Genomic DNA, 26,269 nt, shown 5'->3' with positions numbered 1-26,269 from the left:
CAATCTTACAGCACAACGCTATTAAACACATGCAGTGTTTTCTGGTCTAAGTGGGCGACAAAGTGTCCAAAAAAAAAAAAAAAAAAAAAAAAAAAGGACAACTCAAATGAATCAAAGTCAAATAAAATCCACTGCAAACAAGAGACATGAGTAAAAACACTTGTGGATATTTACCAGAACCTTTATCTGCACCAGATCCTTCAAGACAAGACACCAACCACAAAACCATCAGAACCAAAGTGTCTGAATTGCAGAGTTTTACTTTATTTGTTTTGTGTATTTAAAATGTCATTTTATCTTTTGTTTTGCTGTTTAAGTGCAACTTTAAAGAGGTTCCTTTTTGTCTTCACAGGATGTGCTCCCCTGCCTCCACCTAGTGGTAGAGAGGTGTTATTACACTGACTGGTGCTGTCTGGTTGAACCACTGGAATGTTAAATCACCTGCACTTGTTTTTAATTATTCATTTACAGACTTTGCCTGTATTACATTCCCCAGACTCTGTTTATCGTTCTTATTAGTTTGGCACTGTGAGCTAATTTCCAGAACTGCTCTACTGTAACCTGAGCTGATGTCTAATCAGCCAGAACAACTTTGAATTACTGCCCAAGTAACCGGGGACATTTTTATTGCTGTGATTATTGCACTGGAGAGGAAGTGGTTCAACAGACAGAATACAACTGCATGTTAATAAACAGCTACATACTGAAACTTTGCATTTGCAAAAATTCTGGAGCCTAAATATGGAGAAAATATCTCTGAATTCACTGTTGTGCATTAAAATTTGTAAAAACGGGTAAAAATGAACAAATATGATAAATTATTAGATTCGATTCAGTAGTTTAATCTGGGAGTAACTCAGCAGCAGCTATTTTAGGTTGAAATTCTCACCTGTCGTGGTTGGTCGACAGGGATGCCTGCAAGGTGCTGAGAGCGCGGCCCGGAGGACATCATATCAAACCGGTTCTGCTCTCTGATCTGTAACAGGATAAAAAAAAATTAAAAAAAAAACACCATGATGTCATCAGGAAAGGGAAACTCTGCCTGTGATTGGTTGTTACGTTGTGGGAGGGTTTAGGTTGTGATTGTGGATAAGGACCACTTGACTTGACAGTGAAACAACCAATTAGAGCAGTGTAGAGTTCAAAGTGTGCGTCCCTCCAGCTGCTCCAATCCAACGTCGACCCAATTTATACCAGTCAAAATAAAACAAGGAACTGAAGTGTGGCCCTACAGTCAAATCTGGAAATGAAATTAAAACTAAATATCTGTGATGAAGTTTTGAAATGCCCATGTATTTTATTTATTGTTAAAAAAAAAAAACATAATCTAAAAATGTACTTCATGAAGAAAAGTCTCCTGCAACAAGACATTTTAGTTCTTATAGTAAAAAGATGAACAACCTTTGTTTTAAGGACACTGATTTTGTTAACGTGTATAGACTCCCATCACATGCTGATTTTGAAATGAAGAGTTAGACCCACTTTGTTCCTCTTCTGCAGCACCTCACTGGGGTCTGTGTTGAGGGGGACAAACTGATTGGGGTCCTCGATTCGGATCGGGGTTCCCGTCTCCTCCGCCTTCATCCACTGGAAAAGACAGGAGAAAACTGGTGATATCTAAACTCCCTATCTATATCAATATCTATCGACTGAAGAACCCCCCCCCAACTTTATTATTAATCACTATGGTGAAGGCCTCAAAGGCAAAAGACATCAACCGAAGCAGCTGAACCATCGTAGTCCTCTGTTCAGCCACTAGGTGGCGATCAAGTATCAGGTTTGTATTTTGTTTAAACAACTCAGTCAAAACACAGCAGTCCACATAAACTGCAATTATGTGTAAACACAAACACACAATTTGTGAAAACCTTCAAAAATAGTTTTATTTCTTATTTCAGCTTTGTACAACCCCAATTTCCCCAAAAGTTAGGATGCTGTGTAAAATGTAAATAAAAACAGAATGCTATAATCTGCAAATCACAAACACATTTTTTTGTTGTTGCAGATAGACTAAAACTGAGAAATGTTGTTGTTTTCTGAAAAGAATACGCACGCACGCACGCACGAACACACACACGCACGCACAAACACACACACACACACACACACACACACACACACACACACACACACACACACACACACACACACACACACACACACACACCAGCTCACCGTGGTTGTCCGGCTGTTGTAGCGTTCCTCTCCGCCCTCCACGCTGACCTTGGTGTAGCTGTTGGGCGAGTTGAGCCAGCGTGTCTTCTCCCTCTGCTGCCGCTGCTGCAGAAACTTGAAGGGCAGCCGTGTGGCGCTGTCCCCGTCCTCCTCGAACATGAACGCGGTGACGGTGGCGGGGATCTCCACGTCGCTCTTGTGCCTCGGCTTCTCCCGGACGATGGGGTGCCGGTAGGCGTAACCTGTCCTATAGCCCTGAAGTGCAAAAGAAGAACCACATGGAGAGTTTTGTTTTCTTCAATCTGAGAAAGATTTGGTGTGTTGAGCTTTGCAACGACAATAAAACAAAACCACATGGCCTCACAGGAAGCTCATTCATACATGTCTCGTATGTTTATGTAGTCCTCCATCCACTTCTACTGCTGTGGCGTTCAGTTTACCTCATGAGGATCATTAAATCGTCTTAGATCACAGCTCAAATTACTATACAAACTACATAAATACTCAGTCTTTCATTTATTACCAAATAAATAACAAGAGAATGAGGATCTTTTCTGTGACTTCTCCTTCCCATAAAGCCGTTGGGTCAGTTTCATAGTTAAATAGAAACGAAAGAGAAGCAGAGCGCTGACCGCAGGGTTTCTGGCAGCGTCAGACAGTCAGAGTCATTTCCTGTCCGACCCTTTCTCTCTCTTCACTTTATCCCCATTTATCCTTTTCTCTCACATTCCCATTTCCTTTCTCTCAGTGTTGCTGTGATTTTCTACACTGGGCTTGACAGCTTCTCTTTTCATCTAAACCCTGTGGTCACAGCTGACCTTTCAACTCCACTTCGTCACCCTTTTTTTTTAATTATTATTATTCGGAAAGTCAACCGAGCTGTTCTGATCTTTTTCTGCAACATCCTGCTTTATAGTCAGACATTTCTGCACACTCACAGCTGGAAGCTTGCTGCGTTTCCACACTGACTGACTTGAGATGGAGAGTGGAACTACTTCTCATCACTGTGCCGGGGTCTTGTACTGAAGCCAAGAGCTTATCTGATACAAATGCAGTGTTTATGAAGTGTGTGAGAAAAGAAGGATGGTACGAAAGGAGGGGAGTCAGAGACGAGCAGAGTTTCAACAGGCTGAGAGGCAATGATTCATTCATGGGAGTGGGAGAGAGGTGAAGAAGAAGGAAGCTGGGAGGGAGGCAGGGGGAGAGATGAAAAGCGTGGGGTGAAGGAGGCGAGAGGGAGAGGCAGGAATAGTGAGAAGCTCGGGCCGAGAGAACAGAGGGACTCTTCTACAGTCACCAAATCTCCCCTGTTTGCTGCTGATAAATCACTGAAAAGGCATCTTTCGCTTCACTTGTTGTTGTTGTGCTTTAAAATGGATCATTTCTGTTTAAAAAAAAAAAAAAAACTGTTCTATGTATTGTGCTTCTCAAAAAAAAATTTTTTTTCAGTTTTAGAGATGGATGATAATAATGGCATAAAAATGAAATATACACATCGTCCCAAAATTAACATCTGTCGATATGACGGGCCTATATTGTGCCCGAATGCTCGAAGTTTGATAAATGCTTGACGTGCCGGAAACACAAAGCGAAGTCGCTCATTGTCGGTCATTTGAGAAGGGGAAACATTGCATTCCTTCAAACACCACAAATATAACTCTACAGCTTAACAACCTTTATCCCGATCATTAGAATGAATTTGCATCCTTTAACTGGTGTCACTGCTGCTGCTTTCCGTGCACTTTCTGTTAACAGAGTTTAGGCTACAGCAGATGGCGCCCTTTTCTCTGTTTACCCACATTGGTCACCACTACTGCAGGTTTAAAGAAACTCATTATAAAGCTGATTGTAAAGAAAAATAAACTTACTAAAAATGTAGCAACAGGATGGACAAGTGAGTGTTCAAAACAGCAAAGGTGAAACCTTTATGAAAGACTTAAAGGTTCAGTCGCGGTTGTTTTTAACCAATCAAAGGCGACGAAAATAAGTTTATTCGAGATAAAAATGGCATCTTATCCTTTTAAAGACTAGTTATGAACAACTTAATCACAAGGGCACAATGTGTGATTATGAGTCCCTCAATTTTCATTTAATGTTAATTTTGGCCTCTGATCTTATTTGTCATGAAGTGAAATGTGAAGGTTAAGTCTCGTTATCATGTCTAACTACCTCTGTGGCATTATCACTTGATGCCTGTGTACTCACCAGATTGTCCAGCATCCTCATCAGAGACTCAAACTCCAGCTCGCCGACCTTCCACTTGTACTGACCGGCCATGTTGACGGCAGCCGCCGTGGCAACAGCGAACACTCGTGACTTGTACTTCTCCTGGTCCAGGACGATCAGGTTGTCCACACCTCCAGCACACGAGATGGCGTTCACCTAAAACCCAAACAGAAAGGCCAAGAGGGAGAAGCATGTGAGCTTCCACTCACCAATGACGGCTTATACAATGCAAAACAGACACAAAGCCCCCCCCCCCCCCCCCCTCACAAAACATCTGTGGCATGAGATCATCTACCTAAAAGGAGAATTAAGCAGCGAGCAAACCGCTTTGCGTGCAGAGGAAAGACGTCACTTGGAGAAACCAAAGTGAGACACCCCTCAATCTAACGCCACCACAGCACAGGATATACAGTACACGCCATACGACAAACATGTCTGAGGGGATTTATTTATAGAAATTAAGCTGGGCTTTGCGGGATGGATTAATGTTTTCTTTTGCTTGACCCGCGGAGTCAGTCGGGAGATTTGGTATGGCTGTTCCAGAGGTGGGTGCGGGACACAACTCTTCATCTCTAAAATCCACCATATTTACAAAATAACACAAAGACACATAAGACTGCAAAAACAAAAACACCGGGGAAACCCCACACGCAACACAACGACTCATGAGGTCACACTATACGTCAAAGATTCTCTCATAATTCTGCTGCGCCAGCTCCAGAGTTAGATAACTGCACCGTTTATGCTGATGCAAAAACTGCTGTTAAGATGACCCTCGTCATCGACACCTCTCAGGATTTCAAACGGGATGTTATTTAATAACTCACTCACTCATTAATGATATTAATTTTTCAAAACAACTTAACTGGCTGTGTTTAGTGTCAGAAGCTGAAAGTTTTCAAACCCATTAACTGGGGATGCACAAATAATTGGAATACATTACGATGTGGATTCATGTGTTCTCTATGCGATCTCATTTCTTTAGGGGACATCAGCTGATTTCTAAATGACTACATCAAAACAACCTACTTTCTCCATAAACAAATGACAACGCAGCGTTACACAACGTGATGCAGAGCAGCAGAAACCGGCAGTAAGGAGAATGAACCCAGTGAGTCACCAGCGAAACCCCCCCCTCCCCCACCAAAACAAAAACAGAAAAATACTTGTTCAAAGCTTGTTTTAAATAACACGAGACAGCGTTTCCTCTCTGTAGTCGGTCCGATATCAGGCAGCATCAGTTTACGTTGTGTTTATTTCTGTATCATGTAAATGACTGCAATAAAGATTTATATTGAAATAAAAATCGTGACAGAGAATTATGATGTCAATTCTAGGCAAATTATATACATTTTGCAGCAATTTATTCATTACCTTTTCCATTATATCAGCAAGTTTTCTTACTTGTGGCACAGTGTGGTGTTCAGGTGCAGCTGACTCAATATGGACATAGTTTGTAAAACGACTTGTAGTTTGTGTTTTAAATGCTACTTAAAATTAGTTGAAATATCTTTCCACGCACCCGATAACTGCAGAGGACCTCCCCGGGTCGTCACTGTTTTATTAGCCAAAATTACTCAGATCGATACATAAAATGTGAACATAAAACTTAATATAAGCATTCAATTAATGCTGAATCAATAGTCAGTCATTTCCCCTCCTGAAATCCCCTCTGGCATCCACTGTTCAGCTTTCTTTCTGACTTCATTTAAAAAAAAAAAAAAAAGAAAAGAAAAAAAGGAAGAACAACACCCTTCTTTAAATGCTGCTTTGGACCGACATCAACAACAACAAATCAGATTTGAACTCCTTTCATCAAACTCCTAATAGCCTGATTATAAAACTGTGTTTAGCCAACGTTTTCCACATGGCAAGAGATTATGAGTTACGGACTGTTGTTAAAATAGTCAGTGAGAGCAGCTGTGGACAGATTAGATTTAGCGGGAAAGCTGGTGTGTGTGTGTGTGTGTGTGTGTGTGTGTGTGTGTGTGTGTGTGTGTGTGTGTGTGTGTGTGTGTGTGTGTGTGTGTGTGTGTGTGTGTGTGTGTGTGTGCGTGCGTGCGTGCGTGCGTGCGTGGAAGTTAAGGAGCGCCGCAATGTGCTGGGTACCCAAAACAGCAGCAGTTGGGCTCTGCGTCTGTGTGTACCTGGATTTCGCAGGCGTAGTGGGCGTTGTAGATGTAGTGAAAGGCCTCTTCGATGGTCTCGCCGAGAGCGACCACGCCGTGATTCCTCAACACCAAGACCTGCAACACGCACGTGGAAACACTCGTTAGAAAGAGCAGAACACACATTGGACAGAAGTTACAGGTTCATTTGTCCAAATGGATTTCATTGTGAAATCTATGTGAAAGGCCCCTTTAATGAATACGTAACCATGGAAACATTTCTGATTTAATGTATCAACAAGGGTTTGGGCTGCTGAATGACGACTTGGCAGCAGATCGTCGAGAGGAAATTCCCTGAAATTCAGTTCATCTCTGATTATTTTTAAAGAAGGCAAGAGTGCTTCCTCATGGAAGACACGTAAAGGGAAAGAAATGAGGAGGTGGAGCAGGTAATAACGTCTCAACAGGATGTGCTGATTCTACTGTCCTGCTGCTGCTTTCTATTCGAAACACACCACACCCTGATAATAAGAACATTTTTCTGTCTCAACTTCAAGATATAGAACACTTGTTCCTTTAAAAAAAAAAAAAAAAAAAAAAATACTTCATTATACCATGTTCTACGCTTTCGGAGACGCTCACTTCTTTTGATATTTCTGCCTGCTGTCTGAGTGAGTGTAGGGATTACAGATCAAAGAGGGTATTGTGAAGGGAATAACTCGGCTTTTTGGGAAAGTCTCTTTGATTAGCAGCCGCTCTGACACCAAAAAGAAAAGACTCCACGAAGTCAAGAAATAGTCTTGTATGTAAAACTAACATTATGTACGGGTGAGACAAAACGATATGCAACGTGTTAATTAGTGAACTTTAGAGGTGCTGCCTTGCAGATTTTATTACTTTGGCAGAGAGCCAGGCAAGCAGTTCTCAGTGTCTTAGTGCTGAGCCAAGTTTTATCATCTGCTCCCACTTCACATATACTATTTATTGATCTTTCAAACGCAAAATTCTATTCAATTAAAGAATAGACGATGTCGCTCGGTGCTTAGTTCTCTCGGTCGTCCTACCTTCGTGGTGGGCCCCAGGGCCTTCTGCAGCTCCCTGCGCTCCTCCTGGTCGTCCAGGCTTCCCTGGTAGTTGTAGTAGGCGATGTCACCCAAGATCAGTGCCTCCTGGGAAATGGGCAGAATGCCGCACTTCATAGACGACACCTAAAGCAGGAGAGAGGTGAGAAGGCGGCAAAGACGTGGGAGCGATAAGAAGCTTTGACAGATGTGCTACAGCCGTGTTGTTCATTTGCAGGAGAAAGCTTTGAAAGTCTGCAGATCTCTGATGATGGCAGAGAAGAGACGCTTTTGTTGTCACATAAAATGTAGTTGAATTTCAGCACTGTGAGCAATTTTACGAGGTCAATCTAAGTGGTACAATTACACAATTAAAATGCATCCACCTCCTAGAAAGACCTCATCTCACAGTACAATATGACATCCCCGCTTCAGAATGAGTTTCATGGACTCTGCAGGTTAATCAGAGCAGAGATGTTTGACAGATATCTGTTACGACTTGCTCGGGTGTACAGTGAACTTACAGCTGCCGTGGCAGGCGTGTGCACGTGTATGATGCAGCGGATGTCTGGACGCATGGAGTAGATGGCAGCGTGGGGGCTGAAACCTGCGGGGTCCACCCTCAGGTTGGTGGAGCCCTGCTCGATCACATCCCCGATGATGTTGACCTTCACCTGGTGACACAAGGACAGACTCAGAAACAGGGCTCGCTCAGGAAAGTTTAGCCGATGATGCAAATATTTGCGATAAACAATTTAGTCTTTTTCTGTTCAGTTTATGCCACTGTTATAGTATCAGTCTAATCGCACACCTTATGGAGAAGACCAGCCATTTATTGGCATTGAACACAGCAATTATTTTAGGCTTTATAAACAAAAATTACACACATCAGATACGATGTAAATAACAACTTGAATAAACAAATATAGTGTCATCAATAATCAGAGTCAGCCGATGCTTCATGATTTCTGCTTTGGATGTAGTTCCTAAATGTAAAACTGCTACCGTTTTCAGCCAGAGAGGGTTTTTTTTTTTCCAAACTGGCTGAAAGACACTTAAACTCTGCTGTACAAACGTGACGCAGATGGATCTCCCGAGAGGATCGCAGAAGGAACACGAAGAACGTAGGAGAGAACGTACTGAAATATGTCTGGATCGTTGAAAATGAATAAACCGAGGAACGAACGCTTATCCAGAGACCGACACAAAATCAGATCCAGCCGCTCACACACACGAGCACAGTTAATAACCCTCCAACATTAACCAAGAGGACATAAACACAAGTCAAGATCAATGAGCGCGATGACAGAAATCACATTATCAACGATTCCTCCTCTCCCGTCTTCTCCTCCCCAGGAAACGAGTTGGAGCATTACCAGGAAACATAATACAGTCAGGGAGTGGACATGATGTCCTTTACTATGACAACTTCATTACCAGCCAGTTAGCGGTTATTACATTACATGACAGGAGGGAAAGGAGTTGGAGGCAAAGACAGAAGACCTGGAGGGAACGGAGTCGGAAAACCGGAGAAGAGGAGAGAAGAAAGACGGATAACCGGACGGAGAGACTGCGGTAGAAAAAGCTGGAGGAAGAGCAACGACACAACTGAGTGCAGATGTCAGTGCTCACAGTAAAACCTAATCACAAACAGAAAACACAGGTTCGCCTGCAGACCTCGTACAAAACTCACCGTAATCACATGTTGTTCTGGGATACAAACCAGAACCTACCAGCTCACGTTTCTCTTTCACGATACAAAGTCCTAGTGAGTGCTATCACAACAGGAAAGGGGCATCCATCATCCAGTCCGAGGCTAATGAAACACACCCAGTACAACTGGAGCCGGCTGATGGAGCAACGAGGGAGTGCTGCAGTGAATAACGGTGCAGGGGTCTGCGGTTAGTAACGTTCACCTCGAAGCAGAGGACCGTGTGCAGCAAAAACTCCTCAACTTGAAGAAAATCTGACTCCTGCATGAACGGGTGCTTCGTAACCCTGAACAATCGCAACACATTATTAAAACATAAAATAAAACACTGTTAGCGTATTTACACATTATTTAGTGCAAGAACTGCATAACGGACAAAATCTAAGACTTTTCATTGTTACCACACACTGTGGCATCAGCGATTTTCGTACTAATACACCATCAGATATACATCCTTCTACTTAATTATAGTCAAATGTTTGAAGTGACAAGAGTGGCATTGGTGATGACATATGCATGGAGGATTTTGACGAGTAGTCACCTCAGAGAAAACCTGAGGATAAACTACTGGGTATGAAACCTTCTTGAAAAGGTAGATTTTAAGAAAAAGAAAATTACATTACACATCATATAGTTAGTTTTCAATGGAGTTTAGAAGGAGCCAGGGCAAGCCAAGCTGTTTTCTGAAGCTACAATTCACAAATGTCTTGTAAACACCTCACATGTAGGCTATTACTAGACGCTACATTGTACTGGTGTTCCCTAAACGCTTTACATGCTGTCATTCGATGTTAGCTGGCCACATGCAACTTAGACAGGTGTGTGGCCCTAATTTTTTTTTTTTTTTTTAAAGAGTGAAATAAGGTGTTGTTATTTAAGATTTACCGAAGATGAAGCAAAGAGATTTTATCTGTACTGCCCAGCCGCCCCGGTGGCTCATTGACAAACTCCTGCGTTAACGTAGAAAGCGTGTTGGTGTGGATTCAGACTGGGTATCTAAAATTGGTCCTAAACAACAAGGCATTTTTTGATAGTTGATGATAATAGAAGCAATTTGGTCGGTGCCATAAAAGTATCAAAATTCAATAGCCAGCCCAACTTATTATACTCATGACTAAAATCAAAATTTTTACATTATATTGCTTTGATGTTTTCTAGGTCTTGTGTAGTTGTTTACTCGACATACGTTTTTTTTTTTGGTGAATTAAGCAAGATTTTTTCAAAGTTTATATTCCGGAAGCAGCATGTGACTAAAATATATTTACATATTATTACCAATATATTATTTTTGGTATGACAGCAAAAACTGAGGATATTGTCTGATATTGTCCAACTGGGAACTGATCTTGATTTCTAACTGTACTACCCTTAAACACCAGCGTAATTGGAACAACCTGCTGGTGATCCATGTCCCGAGTGGTGCTCTGCATTTTCACCAGCCATATGGATGTTTGGACAGATGACTGTCTATTGATCTTTCACCCGGCAGAGGAAAGCGAATGGCACCGATCAAACATCGATTGGGTTACATCACATGTCCAGTTACATACGAGTTCACCCTGTCATGTCCTTCAAGTCTGCGGCAGCATCTCACTCAAACAGCCCTTCGACTGAGAGGCCCTTGTGACGAACGTCGCACTTCTAATTATAAAAAAGAAGCCAAAGGTCGTGTCATGAAGAATCTGAAATGTGCTGCAGCTGGATGGTAAGGAGGTGATAAAAAGAAGATAAGGAGAGGGGCCTCAGGAAGACACGTGGGCAGCTGAAACTGAAACAAATTCCTTTCAGGATAATTCAAACTAATCAAATGGAACAGCTTTACTTTATCCTTCTGAACTTCTTGTGTGAAGTTTGCCTCTATTATGTTTACAGACAAGACATGGGAAACTTTTCAGTGACCTCAAACTAAACTAAAATAACCAAAAGCACTGAAATGGATTATTTTCCATGAACTCGAATAACCTCATGTTCACCTCAGCTCAGAGATATTGAGAAGCAGATGGAAACTGACCAAAGCCAACTGCACCCCAGCCTTTCTCTGATGATACCTCCACCCACCTGACCGCAGCGCGACCTCTCACACTCTTTATTCTGGATGACTTCCTCTTAATCGATCTCGTTGTTTCTCAAAACACTTCAACTCTACCATGTAACTATAGAGATGGCTAGATCAAAACAGGTTCAAAGACGAGGAGGAGGAGAAGGAGGAGGAGGAGGAGGAGAAGAAGGGGAGGAGATGAGAGAGAGGCAGATAAACACAGCACTGACAGACACAAACACAGTCAGAGAGATCTGAAAGTGCCAGACTACATCTGCAGCATTGTGGTCTTCTCTCTTGTACAGACAAACTTTACCCACTAGCCAAAGCAGAGATAGATGTGGTCCAGACGCACAAACTAAAAATGGCTTTGTAGAGCTGAGTCTGCATTTTACCCTGCTGTCTTCTGTCATATGTACTAAAAGTTTCTGTTGGCAACATTTTTATTACGAGTTATTTGACACATTGGAAGTGTTTTTAGATTTGAATTATAATTACTGGACACCGAGACTCAGTGCCTAGCTGAAACTAATAGTCTTAATATTTTGCAAGAAATTCTCCATCATAGAGATGGTTTCCACTTTTTGTGTATAATATACTGGTAATTAAAACTGCAAGCAGTGATCTGCGGGCCCTCGCACGCTGCACGTCGGGGATCCAGCGGGTCGGAGCCGCCGGCTCCCCGACGTGCAGCACGCCAAGGTCCGCATATTTCCGCTTGCAGTTTTAATTTTTTTTCTCGATCTCGTTCCTTATTCTTCTTTATAAAAAAAACAACAACAAAAAGCCTTTTTTTTTCACGGCTTTAACATCTTTAAAAACTCATGAAAGTTGGTGCCTGACGCAAGTTTCGTGAGGTTTGGAGCATCGTTTGACCTTAAACATCAACTTCCTGTGTCACGCCGAAACATCCAACTTAGCCGCATCGCTCTGGCTATACTATAAACTATATACTCTTTACTATATACTCTATGCTTTATACAAAAAAATATTTTGGGTCACTTTTTGGACGTATGACTTTTTCTGAATATTTCAGACAATATAGTATGACTTTTTTGTATCATATTTTGGACAATATACTTTGGATATTTTTGTATCACTTTTTGGAGTATGACCTTTTTCTGAACTTTTTCTGAACATGGATGCCTCAAGTTGATTCTCACTGTGAGGAGGCAACTCCTCTAACCAGTGCACAATGAAAAAAAAAAGAAGTGTCTTTTGGAAAAAAATTTTTTTTGAGTTTTGTATTTGTATTTGGTATTAGTATGACTCCATGTTCAAACCGGAACGCGTGTGGCTTACCCTTAGAGGGACTCGCTCTCCGTGAACCGTGTGGCTTATTAAGGGGACTAACTCCTGGGAAGGTTAGCACTGCTGCCTCATGACAAGAAGGTTTGGGGTTCGAGTCCCCCCCGCCCTCTTAAATAAGTCAGTTTTGACTTTGAAAATGCCGGTAATTTCTTGTACATGCCATAACATGACTTTTGGGTCACTTTTTGGCCACCACGCCACGGGCACACCGATCGACGAAAACAAATTATTTTGATAACTTTTAATTCCAAACATGTTCAGAGTGCACAGACTAAATTTCAAGTCGGTCTGACAAAATCTGTAGGAGGAGTTTGTTAAAGTACAACATGTGTGAATCGGCAAAAATGCCAACTAAATTCACCAAGGTTGCTATTAATGGTTCAAATTCCACCTTGGCCTGTTGATGGCGATTCAACTTTTAGTGAAGTTGAAACGTTTGGAGAAATTTAAAAAGTTTTGCATCCACTACACATTACAGGAAGATATTCAATATCACTGCAGACCCCCCTGAAAACACGTATATCTACTATCCAAAGAATGCCTGCCGGCAATTTTAACTTTCAGGAGTTTTGGAATATGACAAAGCCGCCAAAAATGTAGTTGTTTACGGAGAATCATAATAATCGCTTGAATAAGAATAGGGCTTTCGCACCTTTGGTGCTCGAGCCCTAATAAGTATACGTTTTGGCAGGGAAAAAAAGCAACAGAAACTCTGTATCGGTTACTTCTCTTTTTGTTGCACAATGCCACAGATGATTTTATCAGTATTGTAAAATAAATGCTAAAAAAATATCTGCAGATTTCGTGGCAGTCTCTTTAAAACAAAACAGTGCTCTCGATTACCAGACTTATCACACGGTAAGCTGACTAATGTCAACATGAGAGGAGCCAGTGAGACTGAACACGACAAACACGTAAACACAGAAAGAGGGAGGCAACTTGTCTTTTGTGCAAACGGTGCCAAAACACTGAAACCAAGTTCAACTGCTATATTTCCCTCCACAGAGTTCAAGGAAGTGAAGAGAAGGAAGTAAATAGCTGATTATTGGAAAAACATTAGTTCTGTCCAGTTAAAGTCAAAACCTTCATACTCTCAGTGCACTGTTGGATAAGGACACCGGCACAGACAAACTCTTACAACATAATTTATGTGTTGCAAGAAATAAAAAGTAGTGGGCAGGTCACATAATTAAATAATTGTTCAGACCAGACCAAAGTCGTTTACGTTTCTTACCAGGTTTGAAGCAGATGCCTCAGCGAATGACAGTCCTCTGGGGATGATGAGGATGTGGTCTTGCTCTTTACTGACTCGGCCCTAGCAGAAGAAAAAAGTCAAACGTCATTTTTTTGTTTCAGAATAGAATCGACTATTGAAAAAAGAAAAAAAAAAAGAAAATTAGGCCTGAGTAAAAAAAAATGCAACACAATTTGGACAGAATAAATAGTAGTTCAAATATATTTACTAAAACTGATGGAACTTTTTCTACGTCGCACTAATGTAAATTTTATATATAGCATAAAATGCGATGTAATGCATTGTGGGATTATTACGGGAACTAATACGGAGACAAAATAGTAGACAGTGAAAATAGTGCTGGATACTAAAATGGGAAAATGTTTCAATGTATTTGTGCTCTCGCTGCGACGTCTTACTGTGATGTACGAGTTGGCGAAGTGCGCCCAGCTGAACAGGTCCACCAGTCTGTAGAGGCTGGCCAGTTTACAGCGCGTCATCTTCTCCCCTTTCACCATAGTGGTCGACTCCACTCCGTACATGTCGTTGATGGGAGTGACCATCCCCAGACCTAAATAATCGTGGAAGATCAGAGTTAAATCAAAGAGAGAAAAAAAACGTACATTAAAAACGCTGTTTGCGGATCAAGTGGTATTCCTCGGGATCAGGCAGCTGTATCCAACATCTGGTTTTCTATCTAAGGATGTATCTGACACATCTGTCACCACATTGGACTCCTAATTTACACAGTGAGGCGATGCAAACAATACTCCATCCTTTAGTACTTTGTTTGACACCTTCTCATTACGAGTACATTTTAGGGAAGACCTAAAATGAACTGCCATATCGTCGTCGACGTGTAATTCGGCATCAGTTGTGCATTCCAGCGCTGTGATTGGGAGCAGACTTCACATATGGACTCCTGGACAGAACTCACGAAGGATCAAAACCTGAGGAAATATGCACGGCTCTTCCGGAGTCTGGGGTTTGGTTGTCTAAGAGTATTTATGCCCTTCAGCACACAAAGCTCATGTTTGGGTATGAATCTCCTGTTTTCCAATTCTGAGGCTGTGTTTTTGTTTTCAGGGCAGTTCAAAGTGGTTGCACCCTGGGCATCGGGTGGCATGTTTGGCTGGATGTTAGTGTCTGGCTGTCCGGCGTAACGGGCTGCAGCACAGTAAGCACTCACTGAGGGGGGAAGTGCTGAAGCCGGCCACGGAGCTGGCCATGAAGAAGTCTGCGATCTGCCGGAGAGCCAGCAGGCCAGTGGGGTTGTTCCCTTTTCGCTGCTGCTCCTGGATCAGACTCTCCAACTCCTCCTTGAAAGCCTGACAGAGAAGAAGACAAAGAAAATGTGTCAAGAACTACAGATCTGAAATTGACCTCAATGTAAAAGGAATAAGCACATTAAGAAGGCTATTTGAGCACATTATCAAGCAAAATTAACATCTCTTTACAAATATCTGTATGCTGCACATGAATATCAAATCTTCCAGCACTTTACTTTGAGCTCATGATAGGATGCTTTGATCGGGAGTTCTGCATCTTAAATAGTAAAGAAGACAAATTCATTTCACTTTGAAGATGGAGCTTCAGGTACATTAGTAATCTCAAACTGTAGCGAAATCATAAAAACGTAAAAGACTCGGAAAGGCGATGGCGAGACAGATGAAAGTGGGAGGGAGGAGAAAGCAGAGGATTAATGGTAGCAGAAATGAAAGTGCGAAAACATGTGGGAACGTTAAGAGGGACAGAAGAGTGGGAGTAAAGACGGGAAGATCGAGGGAGATGTGTTAATCGCAGATTAGACCACATGCTTGGGTGTCAATCTGAATCATCCTAAAGGCGCTCTATGAAGCTGCGCTCTGATTGGCTAGCCCCTCAACAAGCTGTGTCAGGGTTGGCTGTATGGCTGGCTCACAGCTTGCGTTATGATTGGCTGCTGGCTGTGACTGGGAGAGAGTGTACGCATGTCTAATCCTCATGTTCAGACTACAGTCATCTTATGAATCCGCAGACACAGTATACAACAATCTCTTATGCAAGACCACACATACACACAGGTGACATCATATACAGTACTGGGTGATTGTATGCTTTCATTTTCCCTCAGAGCGAATGTTCCTCTTATAGCGGCAGCTCATGAACCAAAAGCTCAAAACAGCAATCGCAGGATTTCTCAGTGAACATGAAAATCACAACTGAGAGCATCACAGTCTGTCTGACGTGTTTGAACTGCAGACGGGCTTCATTCATACAGATACCTTCAGACTGAGGCTGCAGCGAGTAAGAACAGTTGAGGCACGACACGCATCCCCTGATGATCTTAATAAGGCTGTTAACCGCTCAGGATGCACATTCTCCTTCTCCACCTGCTTATGTAATTAAAGCTGTGACCAGTACAAAGGATTTCAAACTGTAGACCCAATCAGACACACATTATATACCGTATACTGTATGTAGTGCATATTTACAGAAGTTATAGTCCCAACATTTATGGGTTTAAGATGTATTGAATCGATCTCATGTCAGCCAGAAAAATTTGTGTTTTTTTTTAATTTATTGTTATTTGGTTTCTGCAATACAACCTGTAACTATGACGACCCGTCAAATGGTTGCTCAGACAGAACCATCTCAGAAGTCGTCTTTGGAAACTGTTTTAGAAAAGAGTAGGTACTTTGAAAAAAATACTTGGTAAGTGATCACATCAATCGTGTCCATCACCGACAAAACTTCAAAGAATCAGATCATTGTTGTCTTTGAACAAACAGTTGCTTCTCGCCGTCATCACAACTAAGCCTGCCAGTAGGTCCTCAAAAAACGCCGATGGGTCTGAACCACTGTGGTTCAGCCACACACACTTTACTGGAGGACTGATAAGATGGAGTCTTGCATGATCTCGTGAACCTAGCCTCGCAAGGTAACCTTGTAGCAAACCAGGTCATTTAAATGAGCCTGGCTCCACCCACCTATAGCTCACAGCGTCAGTCTTCCAGCGATTATACTCTGGAAACCCTGTATATATGGAGGTTTGCTCAGCCACTATAGAAGGTTTGGACCAATCAGGGACCAGCGGGGTGACGTTGAAGTCAAGCGTTTGGTTTTACATTTTCAACAAAGGAGGTGGGGGAGTTTTGTTGCACAACAATCAAATAGAGGTCAAAGCTGATTGGTTAAAGGCTCCTTCAACTGTTTAAAAAAATGTACGCGACGTCAGCGCCCTTTTGGATGCAATGACTGGAAACAATCTCCAATAGAGCGTGACCAGACCCTGTATTCATGCCGTGAATTTGGGTCTGTTAATAGCAGGCTACATTCAAATAGCCCTCCAGATAAAGTTGACACCTGTGTATCAGCTAAGGAATCAATAATAAAAGACAAAATGTTCAAAATGTGTGAAAACGAGCAACAAACTGGAGGCGAGTGACAATAAACTTTAAAGCTGAGTGGAGTTGTCTCTGGTTAATTAGTTATTCTCTACATTGTCAACATAGCACACAGGAGAAGTATTGTTGCCATGGTTGATGTTAAATATATATCGCTTTTGCACAGATATTGACTCAGAATCACCCCTCGAGAGCACTTTCTGACTTCATGTCATCCATCTGGTTCACTTTTATATCTCCGATCATGAACTAATTCATTAAAATCCCATTGGGAAGTATGGACATCCTGTCGGTACACAACGTTTCTGTCTGCTACTGCTTAAGGCTTCTATCATTTGACAAAATGAGTACACCACTGCCTGTTTTGGTCCAAAGTACTTTCCTCTCATTTCATTTGGTCTTGGCTCTGAGACATCTTCACCTCATCATTGACTTAAATGACAATTCCTGACAGACTGTGAGTCCACTTTAAATTTCCTGGTGGAAATTTAACAGCAGTGACGGACACCTGCGGCAAAACTTGCAGAGAGTGAGAGCGAAAATAGGCCATGACACCGTTTCCACACGATGACACCTCGAGCAGGGCAACATCCAACATTCATGCTTTCATTTCATCTCGGTGCTTATGCAACCATCAACATACTCCCAGTGGAGCAGCATCAATGCTCAAAAAAACCATTTCTGACACTTAACTTCCCTTTTTCTTTGCCACCCCCCTTGCGGGTGTGTTTTGTTGGAACTGGAGCAACCCCCCCCCCCCCCCCCCCGTGTGTGTCAGGACATATACAGTCCCGGAGCACTGCTGGTTCTGAGCCCCGGCCAGACATTCCTCCATCCCTGGTGGTGAGGTTGCTGTGGTAACCGGTCGTTTGCGGATGTCTGACAGCGGTGGGTCAGGGCTTTTTTGTTTCAAGTTGTTGTTGTTGTTGTGCTTCGGAGCCTGTTGTGTCATCAAACTGACATTAGATCCACGGCCCTAAAGGCCCAGTTTGTTGGAGCCGGAGCACGGACACTTGTCATTCAGGCAGATTCTGTGGCGACAAAGCTCTTTGTTTTTAGTCTGTGCTGGAGAATTCTCACTACTCCGGCATACTAGTACGGCAAAATGACAACCGACATGAATTAAAAAATCTCATCAGTTGGTACAAATTAAACATGCACAAATGAATTGGCCACTTGGGATCAGCAGTGCAAGCTGTGACGCTGACACCGATATGGCAAACAGGCTTATTTAAACACCCAGAGGACACAAACAAAACATTGGTATGCATTAGGAGTTGTGTTTCAGGACATTTCATGATGATAAGTCAAATATTTTTCTCTTTTTTTTTAATTGTTTTTGGTCTTCACTGAGTACTCAAGGAGATACGAGGCTCGTTAGCAGCTGAATCCTCCACTACGTTCAACAGCTCGCAAACAGCTGCCTGCAAACTGAAAACATAGCAGTGAAATCAGTGATGCTGAACCAAAACAGTCAAGTTGAAGGCTCGTAAAACCAAAGAAATGAGCTGAAAAGGTCCAGAGCAAAGTGCAATTATAGAATTGGGTGACGATTCTCCATTGTTAATATAAAAATAGATTACAGCCACTTTAAATTCATTCATTGTTTGTTGTAACTCCCGACACGCGCAGATTGAACTGTGAAAACATAACCTTCAGACAGCACACATGAACAATGGACTTGCAGTTATTTTGGAGGGAAAACTAAAAAGCACACAAGGAGCATAACAAAAATACACACATCAAGAAACACAGGCCCACACCAGCAGGCATCTGCTCTACAATTTCTGTGTGTATTCCCAAAAAAGATTATGACAGCAGGGATTTGATTCCCATCATCTAAACAGATTAATACAGGGACCTAAAGTGGATCGTATCATTGATATTTCCACAAAACCCCCACATCTGCAGCAATGAAAACAACATCACATTGTGAGTGTTTTTTTTTTTTTTTAGCTTCTGTTGCACGACTGCTCACCCTTTAATCACAACATCCATTTGACCCAGAGAGAGGAATTCAGGTAAACCTAAAAATAGAGGTTTCATCATTACAGTTACAGTGCGTTCACCTCTGGAGTGGAAAATTACCCAAATATCCATCCTCTACCCCGCCACAATAAAATCCCTGACAGATAACCAGGCCAAGCAGGTTTCTACACTTAGTGGAGAAAAAAAGATGATCTAATCAGAGAAATGGGGAAGTGTTTCTGTGACTGCTCTGAAATGGCAAAAGCTAATCTTTCAAAATGGAAATGCAGCGGTCTTGAAAGTATTAAGTCAACACGCAGATTGGACCTCAGCCAGCTCTTCTGTGGAAAAGTCCAAATCTGAAAGTGGAGAAACTACTTGCATAAAGCAAAAAAAAAAATAGTTCAGTTTGAAAAATCCAACGCTCGTCCATCTGAACACATAAGAGGTCTTTATTTCATTACTTGAATGGTTCTTGGAGAAAATATTGTCTTTTGATTGCTTAAGCAGGACAGTCTGGGTCATCTAGAGACAAACTGCACTGCCAGGATTCATACCAAAGTACTTTCTCACTACTTCATTTTCAGTAGTTGGTGAACAAAATTCATTTTCACATGCATATTGTAGATCATCTGAGTCACATTCTCCAAAACACGACAAAAACTTTTCTCCAGACTCTTATAGTCTTCCAAGACCTTGGTGTCATCAGACTTGCAGAGAGTTTCCTTTTGTTAAAATTCCATTGTTTCTGCTGAAAGTATTGTTGCAGACACAGGTGACACTTAAATCCTCTGCATCATCCTGTGGGAATGAAAGACGAGACATTTTATGACTACGTTGGAGAGCGAAGCCAATCCTGCACGTCTGTGCTTGTGGCCTCCTCAAAGAAACCCGTCTCGCTCCGATTGTTTCAGCATGGCCTTTAACCCGTCGCATCCTCATGGATATGAATTATGGTTTGCGATGACTCACTGCAACACAGTTTAATTAAGTGAATTAAAAAAGTCTGGTTAATGTTAAGGTTTACACAGCAAACCAAAGCTTCAAAACAACAGTCACAGGCAGCCTGCATTGGACAAATACTAAACTAGGCTTCAGCAGCTGAATATCAAATATCAAGTACTGTTTTCTAATAACCAAGAACATTGTGTTTTGGGGTCATTTCCTGAAGCAGGTAAGGATTACGCTCTCACTCCTACAATATTTCACCTGAAAGAACAGAGTGACCTGCATTTTTAGGTATCTTGGTGGTAAACTGAATTCATCTTCTTTGGCCACATAAATAAAAACAAATAGGAGTAACTGCAGACTCTGAATAAAACTCCTCAGACATATTTAGAGTGAAAAGACAGATATAAGGCATACACACGCACACAAACACAGATTTGTGCAGCTATCCATGTTAGGACAATACAGTGACTTCCATTCATTGTGGACACCTGAACCCAAACCCTAACCCTGAACCTAACCATAATGTATTCATGCCTAACCTTAACCTCAACCCACACCGAACACCTGACCTTCACGAGGACCTTGGAAATGATGGTTTGCCTCATTCCGACCGGATTTGGTCTCCATGAGGACTGCTCATCCCGACAAGGTTGGTATCTTTACTAGAAAAGATCCTAAAGAGGTATCCTTACCCCGACTTTAACCTAATTCCAACCTTAATCTTAAAACCAAGTCGAAACCCTCAAACAGAACATCTTAAGTGGTGTGTGAAAGTGTTTACTGGCCAAAATGTCCAAACTCCTCACAAAGATAGTTGGACAAGTACGCACACACACACACAAACACAAACACGCGCACACACAGGCCAGGTGACGCCTGTAATTTCAGACAGATCCTCCCCAGTTATGTCAGCACAATGCCGTCCATTCAATCCACCAACGTGACAGTGTTACAAAGTAGAGGAGTGGCTGCCTGCAATCTTGCCAGAGCTATTGATTCCCCCGCCCGCCTTCTAACCTCTGAGTCTGCATCAGGGAAACTGGTGCCCGACTCCAGCTGCAACGTCTCCCTACTCTGCATAAACCCTCTGCCCTTTTTTCTTGGATGATGCACTTGTTCACCTCGACTGAAAGCGCAGGGAAAAGTTGAGCGCAGGAGATTGTTCACACCAGTTGCAATCTTTAAAACTAACAAGAAAAGGTATCAATGTATGCGGACGACTACGAACCGAGTTTGAATTCATATATACATTTGTATGTCAATATAGTGCAGCACAAGGACCTGCAGATAGGGATGCACCAATCCAACTTTCTCTCTCCCGATACCGACCCTGGATCCTTATCTCGAGAGATATGTTGATAAACATAACACCAATCCAATCCCAGTGTTTTGCCGAAATAGAAGATTTGTGTAACGCCAACGCAAGGTGTGGGGTCAGGCAACAGAAGGCCAGGGATAGCTGCAGCATTACAAACTATGACAGGGACACTCAATATCGGCATTGATACCGACAGTATATTGTATTGGTGCATCCCTACTTTTAGATTCACTCATTCAGCAGTTTAAGTGACAAGACATTTTTTAACTTTATTTCTGTCTCTGATTTTTTTTAGATATAAAAATCTCGATTTAAGTTGCCAGATGGAGAAAGTTGTGCAAAGCTTGATCTTTTGACTTTAGCTCTCATCTTCTGAGGATGTATGAACTCTTTTCACTATGTTGCTCTCTAATCCTGAGGGTGCTGCTCCACTGCTGAACATTTCTACACCCAAGAGAGATTGTAAAATGCCAAACTGAAACACAGTTGCCAAAACTTTACTATGAGAGGAAAGGTGGTGGTTTTAAAAAAAGAGTTTCTGGAGTGACTTCAACCACTAATGTTCTATCAGATGAGACCTTCAGGACTTTAAAAACGAAAAAGGGAAAACATAATAGAGAGCAGTCGTGACATTTGCCTCACAGGAGGCGGTTTCTCAGCAGAACCCACCAGAGCTCCATAAATTATCCACTTGTGTTTTCTGGAAAGTGTGTGTGTGCACTTCCTTTTGAAAACCACAGGACGAGTGCAAATGAGGCTGAGTAAATTTACCACCTGGCATCAGTAAATCATTTTCATGGGTGATGAACCAAGTGTGCCACAAGCTGGGGAAAGGAGAGGAAAAAGTAATAGCACAGAAGAAAGCAAGATGAGCAAAGATGCTGAAAATAGAAGCAGCATTTGGAAGTGCAACTCAAATTCAATTTGATCTGACTTAATCTCATGCTCTTGATGGTTTCTGACCTTTTGGACTTTTCCGGAGTCAAACCGGGTCACAGCAACCTAGTTCCCAGCAGTTGGAGAGAAACGTGGGGTTTTACCACAGAATTTAACACTTACAAATTAATACCAGGATTTACCAACGATGACCTCATGAGACTTGAATTTTACAGACAAAATTTGCACCAAAGATCCCTCTTGAAAACAGCCTCAGAGTGCCTCACACACCACCTCAAGGCAAATTTTGATCTTTGCACGTCATACAAGGCTCTCTTTATGTTCACTGATATAATCATCAAAACTCTCATGAAAGATCCCTCCCTTCCTTCTCGTTCTTCCCTCCTCATGACTTTAAATAATGAAATAAATGTAATATCTGAACGAAAACAGATTGGCACATCACTCAAGTAGAAGTTCAGGGAAAAATAATGCTCCCCTGTTTGTCTCAAGGATGGAAATACCCACATTTTTAAAAAGGAACTTGCCTTAATTAACTTGCCTTGTTAATATCATTGACAACATCCATATTTCTATAAGTGAGATTGAACAAATTCATTTTTTAGGCTGAAGGTGCGATTGATATTTATGCCTATAAATGCAGCATGGGGTTGTCCAGATAACTGGATTAAGAACTGGCGGTGAGCATGTTTTTGTTTCATGTTTTATGTGCATTCAATCCGTGCGTTACTTTTTTTTTCCTCTCTCCCGTCTGCATACAAGCAGTGCAAGTGTCCACAGTGTTGTACACGTAGATCGGTGTGTTAAAACAAACAATGAAATGGTTAAAAGTTTAACTGCAGCCTTTAAAGTTCAGCACAGCTGCATGAATGGGGCGAGTGGATGAAGCCAGCTGAGTGATTCAGTCCCGCCTGGTCTATATTGGTTCGACTTTAAATACAAACCTGCCATCTGAGCAAGAGAAACATGTAATCTGGAGCTGCCACTAGACTCATAACACTGGAATGAAAACAAACAGAGAGGCGAGAGAGAAGTGGAAGAGGCAAGGAAGAAATTATGAGAGGCACATGAGTGGATATCCAGCTGGTGACACGCTTTGTTGTTGTTGGAGCTGAATATAAGAGAGCAAACGCATACAAATGGAGAAAGTAATGGAGAAAATGCCACGTCCAGCTGGTGTCACACACGTGTTGCTGGTGTTGGATATGACTGGAGCTGAATATGACTAAAGCAACACTGAGAGTCCAACTGGTTTTATGCAAGAGCTGCAAACACTACGCGAGCCAGAGGGGAGCCACCTGTCACTCCTGACTGAGAGCTGCTTGGCTCACGTTCAAAACCACGGTGAGTGGGAGCAATATACAAAACATTGCGTGACCATGAGTATCAGACACGGGCAGAGCAACAGGTAGACACAAACAGTGTGAAGCAGTTTTTGTCAATAATGACGGTGTGTGACGATATGTCGTTGAAATAACAGTTATTACAAGTGAAAAAAGGAGCCTTTGAAAGTTGACACCAAAGGCATTTGGTCTAAAAGAGATAAATAAGAGCATGAAATTATAATTTAAGCACAAAAATACATTTGTTTGGCAGCAGATTAAGCTGGAAAAACAACACTGATGAATTATCGCAGGTTGTGTTCCAAGAAACACCACAAGAAGACGAATCAAAGCAGCCATAGCAAAGTATATATACGCACACAACATCTTCTAGAGTAGAACCCTTAAAGGTACCACATTGTGTAATTCAGGTTTCTATTTCTGTTTTAAATGTAAAGTAGGTCTAGATGCTTTATAAATACAGCGAAAGTGTCAAAATGCTGAGTCCACAGAGACAACGCACACAGCCTATATTAGGCCACTGTGCTTTTTGGACGAGCGGTTTGGACTTCCTGTAAGTTTGTGATGTCACAAACTCTCACGGATGTCATACGTCCTCCCTCAACACGTGCCACTGTCCAACCTTTTATGCAGAGGAGCGCTCATTCTGTCACAAAGCTAACAAACGAGACTAAACCAAACCTGTGGTTGACCTGGTCGTGTGTCACTCAAAAAAGAGCCAGCCAATCAGAAAGCAAGGTCATTGATATCAAGGTGCCGAAAAGACACCGACACAGAAATGCTTTTTCTTGGCAAAGCTCCAGAGATGCTTCAGTGAGGAGATGTAAAACTATATTAAGATGTTTTTGGTACTTATAACCACAAAAATAAAATTACACACATCAACACTAGCAAATAAAATGTCAGAAAAGAGTAGAATATGGGACCTTTAAATGTTATCACTCATTTGCTCATCCATTACTGTACTTGCGGTTCACTCTCTCTCACACACACATCCACCAACAGAGTATCAAGTGGAAACCTGCATCAGCAGCACTATGCCTCTGCCCTCCCAGACATCTGGCACAAAAACACAGCATGCCAAGAAAACCACACTGTGCATGTGCAGAATGCGGATCACATTTAAAGCTTAAAAAAAGGAACGGGCCAAACCACAGAGCAGCTACTACCAAATATCAGCCGCACACACACTTCCAGGCTTGTATTACTCCACATGTGAGGTCCACTTCTAACTTTACCTTTAGCCTAACTTTAACGTCGCCATAAATCTGTCCCGGTTGACTCTCTAACCTCCACTCTGTACATGTGACTTTAAAGTAATTCAGAGTACAAAAGCATATAAACACATACACACACCTTGCACCTCCATCCCACTGTAAACAGAGAGGAGCACTCCAGTGAGAGACCGGCCTTGGGTCAACAGCGCAGAGCAAATATTCCTTGTGTCAGCTGAAAGGCCGGGGGCCGTGTTGTAAAGTCTCCACACGGGGTGACGAAACTGTTCAAAGGGCGAAACAGGACAACATTGTGTCGCCTTTGCATCTACGAGTAAATGAGCAGAATGTGGGTGTTATGAGCCGAGATTGGTGTCAAGTTACTTCTGGGAATCCAAATGGAGTCAAAAAGGAGACAAGCCAATCCAGATGCTGGCACATATTCATTTGGAAAACATAAATAAAAGGGAGTTGATATCATTCTCGGTTACTCTGGAGTTATTTTTTTTTTAAAGTTCTATCACAATCTTTGCACTGCATCATGGTCCTGGCACGGGTTGCAGCCGGCAATAAACCTACAGCACAGATAAGATATCCCAATCCGTTATACTCTACTAGATCATGAGCACTGAAATAATTACGATGTGTGATTGCCAAGGGGCTCAAGCCTCGAACTGTTCATCCGGCACTTGGCTAGAAGAGCAACAGTAATAAAGTAACAGTAATCCAGACCTCCAGGGAAAGAAAATCAAACAACATTACTTGTGTTGGCTGAAACTTGCCCTGTGCTCACGGAGTTGTTTACTTCAACAGGACCTGACCTAACATGAGCGCCGCCGGCCTGCAGGGCGCTTGGAGAGCTTCAACAGTAATCCTGAGCGAGGGTGTGGTAGCGGGTGGCTACATTAGGGTTTTAGCGGGCCGCTGACTGTTGTGATCCTGTGGTCAGTGTCACAATATCAACGCAAGCACGAACAGATATGTAACATTTAATGCCCTCACTGCTGTAACTTCTTTTGAAATCACTTGATTAAGGAATAGCAACTGACAGAAAGAGAAAATGGGAACCTATTACCCAAACTATTAGTCAGTGAGGTGAAAAGTTTGATTCTTGCAGCAAGTTCTCCATTCAGTCTTCTGTTATCTTGACAAATGTGGTTTGCATAGCGTTACTCCCAACTTTGTTTTTGGCAACAAACAAAAAAATGGACTAAGGTCATTTTCCTACCATCCATCTATTCAATAAAACTGTTCAGAGTTATGGGAGGCTGGAGCCTATTCCAACATACATTAAACATGATGTTCACCCTTCACAGGTAGCCAGTATA

At 42.1% G+C, this 26,269-nt stretch overlaps 1 protein-coding gene across 6 annotated transcripts in view; it reads right to left on the bottom strand.

The window, feature by feature from the left end:
* The window catches only part of add3a (adducin 3 (gamma) a), a 106,503-nt gene that overhangs the window by 8,771 nt on the left and 71,463 nt on the right, over positions 1 to 26,269 (bottom strand). For 4 of the 6 annotated variants that reach the window (XM_069714605.1, XM_069714606.1, XM_069714604.1 and 1 more), the window contains 11 exons: positions 15,054 to 15,192; positions 14,284 to 14,435; positions 13,865 to 13,945; positions 8,095 to 8,244; positions 7,574 to 7,717; positions 6,549 to 6,647; positions 4,381 to 4,557; positions 2,176 to 2,430; positions 1,483 to 1,587; positions 890 to 976; positions 175 to 198 (listed from right to left, as the gene is read on the bottom strand). In XM_069714605.1, coding sequence (XP_069570706.1) covers positions 175 to 198; positions 890 to 976; positions 1,483 to 1,587; positions 2,176 to 2,430; positions 4,381 to 4,557; positions 6,549 to 6,647; positions 7,574 to 7,717; positions 8,095 to 8,244; positions 13,865 to 13,945; positions 14,284 to 14,435; positions 15,054 to 15,192 — 1,413 coding nt within the window. The remainder of the gene's footprint in view (positions 1 to 174; positions 199 to 889; positions 977 to 1,482; positions 1,588 to 2,175; positions 2,431 to 4,380; positions 4,558 to 6,548; positions 6,648 to 7,573; positions 7,718 to 8,094; positions 8,245 to 13,864; positions 13,946 to 14,283; positions 14,436 to 15,053; positions 15,193 to 26,269) is intronic. The other 2 variants (XM_069714608.1, XM_069714610.1) reach the window with 1 other exon arrangement.

Source organism: Brachyistius frenatus, unplaced genomic scaffold, assembly GCF_029030835.1.
Source record: "Brachyistius frenatus isolate BFR_SWC_R1_liver_20210118 unplaced genomic scaffold, ASM2903083v1 Contig_132, whole genome shotgun sequence".
NCBI classification, from domain to species: domain Eukaryota; kingdom Metazoa; phylum Chordata; class Actinopteri; family Embiotocidae; genus Brachyistius; species Brachyistius frenatus.
Note: the sequence above shows the minus strand (reverse complement) of the source record. Positions and strands in the feature narration are given on the sequence as shown.